This window comes from Varanus komodoensis, unplaced genomic scaffold (assembly GCF_004798865.1).
Source record: "Varanus komodoensis strain SLA01 unplaced genomic scaffold, ASM479886v1 scaffold3312, whole genome shotgun sequence".
In the NCBI taxonomy this organism is placed as follows: Eukaryota; Metazoa; Chordata; class Lepidosauria; order Squamata; family Varanidae; genus Varanus; species Varanus komodoensis.
Window position 1 is genome coordinate 8,304 of NW_025335820.1, and position 2,553 is coordinate 10,856.

Sequence of the window (2,553 nt, forward strand, 5' to 3'; positions counted from 1 at the left end):
TTCTTTTGCCTTGGGGGACAATAGACAAGGTTAAATTCCCTGAGAACAAAATTTGGAACTGAGGTCAGTGGGTTGCAATGGTGTGGATTTCTTTTCTTTCTTCAGTTGCATCAGTTTAGTAATACCATACAGCATCTACTAGTCCTGATGAATATATATGTTACCTGTGCTATCAGAGCTTCTGAATAACAGTTGCTGCAGAGCATGAGAAGGAAGATTTTGCTGCACACCTGTTCTGCTCGTGGGCTTCCTGTAGCCTTTTTCTTGGACAATTTGGAAACAGAATGCTGGACTAGCAAGGCCTGACTCAGTGCAGCTGATCAAGCCTTGCCGCTCTTATGGTCTTGATCATTTTGCCGCACACCTTTCCTCTAATAACACGAAGGGCATCCTTCACCTCCTTGTTTCTCAGGCTGTAAACCAAAGGGTTCAGCAATGGGTTGACGATTGTATAGAACACCGTGAGAATTTTCTCGCTCACATCTTGGGCAGCAGATCCCTGAGCAGACCTCCGCCGGAAATGCAGAATGAGAATTGACCCATGGAAGATGGAGACTACGGTTAGGTGTGAGGTGCAGGTGGAGAAGGCTTTGAGCCTGCCTCTGACTGAGCTGATCCGCATCACTATGTTGGTGAGAATACACGTATAGGAGACCACGACACTCAGGACGGTGACTATCTCCACCAGACCAGCTAAGAAAAAGATCAGGAGTTCATTGGTGTAGATATCAGAAGACGAGATGGAAAGAAGCGCAGTGATGTCACAGAAAATATTATCGATCAGCCTGCACTCCGAGAATGATAGCCTGAAGGTAAAGGCCATATGAACAAGTGAATGCAAAAGCCCAAGAGCGTAGGATCCCACCACCAAAAGCATGCAGGCGGCAGGGGACATGAGCACTGGGTAGAGCAGCGGCTTGCAGACGGCAACATAGCGGTCATAGGCCATTGCCGCCAGAAGGAAGCATTCAGTGCTCCCCATACCTATATGGAAGTACATTTGCATTGCACATCCAATCAGGGAAATCGACTTCTTATCTTCTAAAAGGTTTGCTAACGTCTTGGGGGCAATTGTAGAAGAGCAGCACACATCCAGGAAAGAAAGGTTGCTGAGGAAGGAGTACATTGGGGTATCAAGGCGAGGACTGGCCTTTATTAAGGCAATCATTCCCAGATTTCCCACCAAAGTGCTCACATACACAGCTAGGAATATTACAAAGAGGGTGTTCTGCAGAGCAGGGCTCTCTGTTAAACCTACAAATGCAAATTCCTTGACGGTTGCAGTGCTGTTCTCTTCACACATTTTGTATTTCGTCAGAACTGGCTGCAAAACATGCAAGTAAAATATTGGTTAATCATACTGTTTCTTTAAACTGCACTTCCTCAGGCATGGACATTTTAAATTGTTGCCAGCTGATGGGCAGTAGTAGTGTCCACATAGCTTTAAAAGTGGGCTGGACAAATCATAGGCCAATGGATGACCATGATGCAAAGATGAGCAAAATGTAATGAAATTTCACCTAGGAGGGGAGGCTTGGAGGAAAGGAATGGACCAGCTCCTTGTCTCATCCCCCACCACTACATCCTTTCTTCTGGCCCCTTTCACTCCACCTTTCAATACCTCCAGTTTGGAAATCTCTCCCACATTCAGCCGGCCAGCAAATCATGATATTTCTCATTTTATAGAACTAAGAAGTATGACTTTTCCTCTGCCTCCTTGCTAAAGCTCTCATCAATGCACCGATTATTTCTCACCCTGGCCTTCCTCTCCATGTTTCAGTTGTCTCCCATCCGTTCAACACTTTGGTGCCACCATCTCTCTTCCCTTGTTGACTATGTGGCATGCCTCCTTAAGCGACCACACTGCCCTCCTGCCCATTTCTAGAGCCGACACAACTTTGTCACACTAAATTTGAAAGCCTTCCAGGGCCACAAGCTGTGCAACTTTGCACCTTCACCTTCTCACATGGCCCTGCTGCTGCCCTTTGCACTCCAGGCCGCCACTTCTGGCCATTCAAAGACCCCCTCTTCCTTTACATCCCACCCCAGCTCAATCCATTCTTTTTAGGTAAGAGACCCCTTATGGACATGAAACCACTTCTGTTTCTCTCATCCCTCTTTCAAAATTTGCTTTTTCTCTGAGGCCTTTGGTTGCCATCCAAGGCTGACCTTACATTGATATCTCTAAATGTAACCTCCACAGAGGCAATTTATCTCTGACTATCAGGGGCTGGGGACAAGGAACATGAACATTTTTGTGTTAAATGGTCAACATTAATCTATGTAATCTGGAAATTCATAAGCCAGAGAGAAGAAAAATCCATCGAGCAACCGGCTAAAATGCTCCCCATCTTTAGAGAGAACTTCAGCAACTTCTTTAATCTGTTTTTAATTTTTCCTCATATTTACCAGAATATTTATAAATGTATGTTTGTTCTATAACACCCTATAGGTGAAGCTCTCTGGACAGTTCACAGTGATTAATAAAAACAGAGGGCATGAATAGGGCATTGCTTTTCAAGTTCACAAACCTGAAAAATAAATTTAATAGCT

At 44.9% G+C, this 2,553-nt stretch overlaps 1 protein-coding gene across 1 annotated transcript; it reads right to left on the reverse strand.

Annotated features, from left to right (window-relative positions):
• Window positions 1-307: 307 nt before the first annotated feature.
• LOC123027809 (olfactory receptor 151-like) lies at window positions 308-1,950 on the reverse strand. The gene has a single exon (XM_044439043.1). It carries the CDS (start codon window positions 1,301-1,303, stop codon window positions 308-310), a length of 996 nt encoding a protein of 331 aa, XP_044294978.1. The 5' UTR covers window positions 1,304-1,950.
• Between the last annotated feature and the right edge of the window lie 603 nt (window positions 1,951-2,553).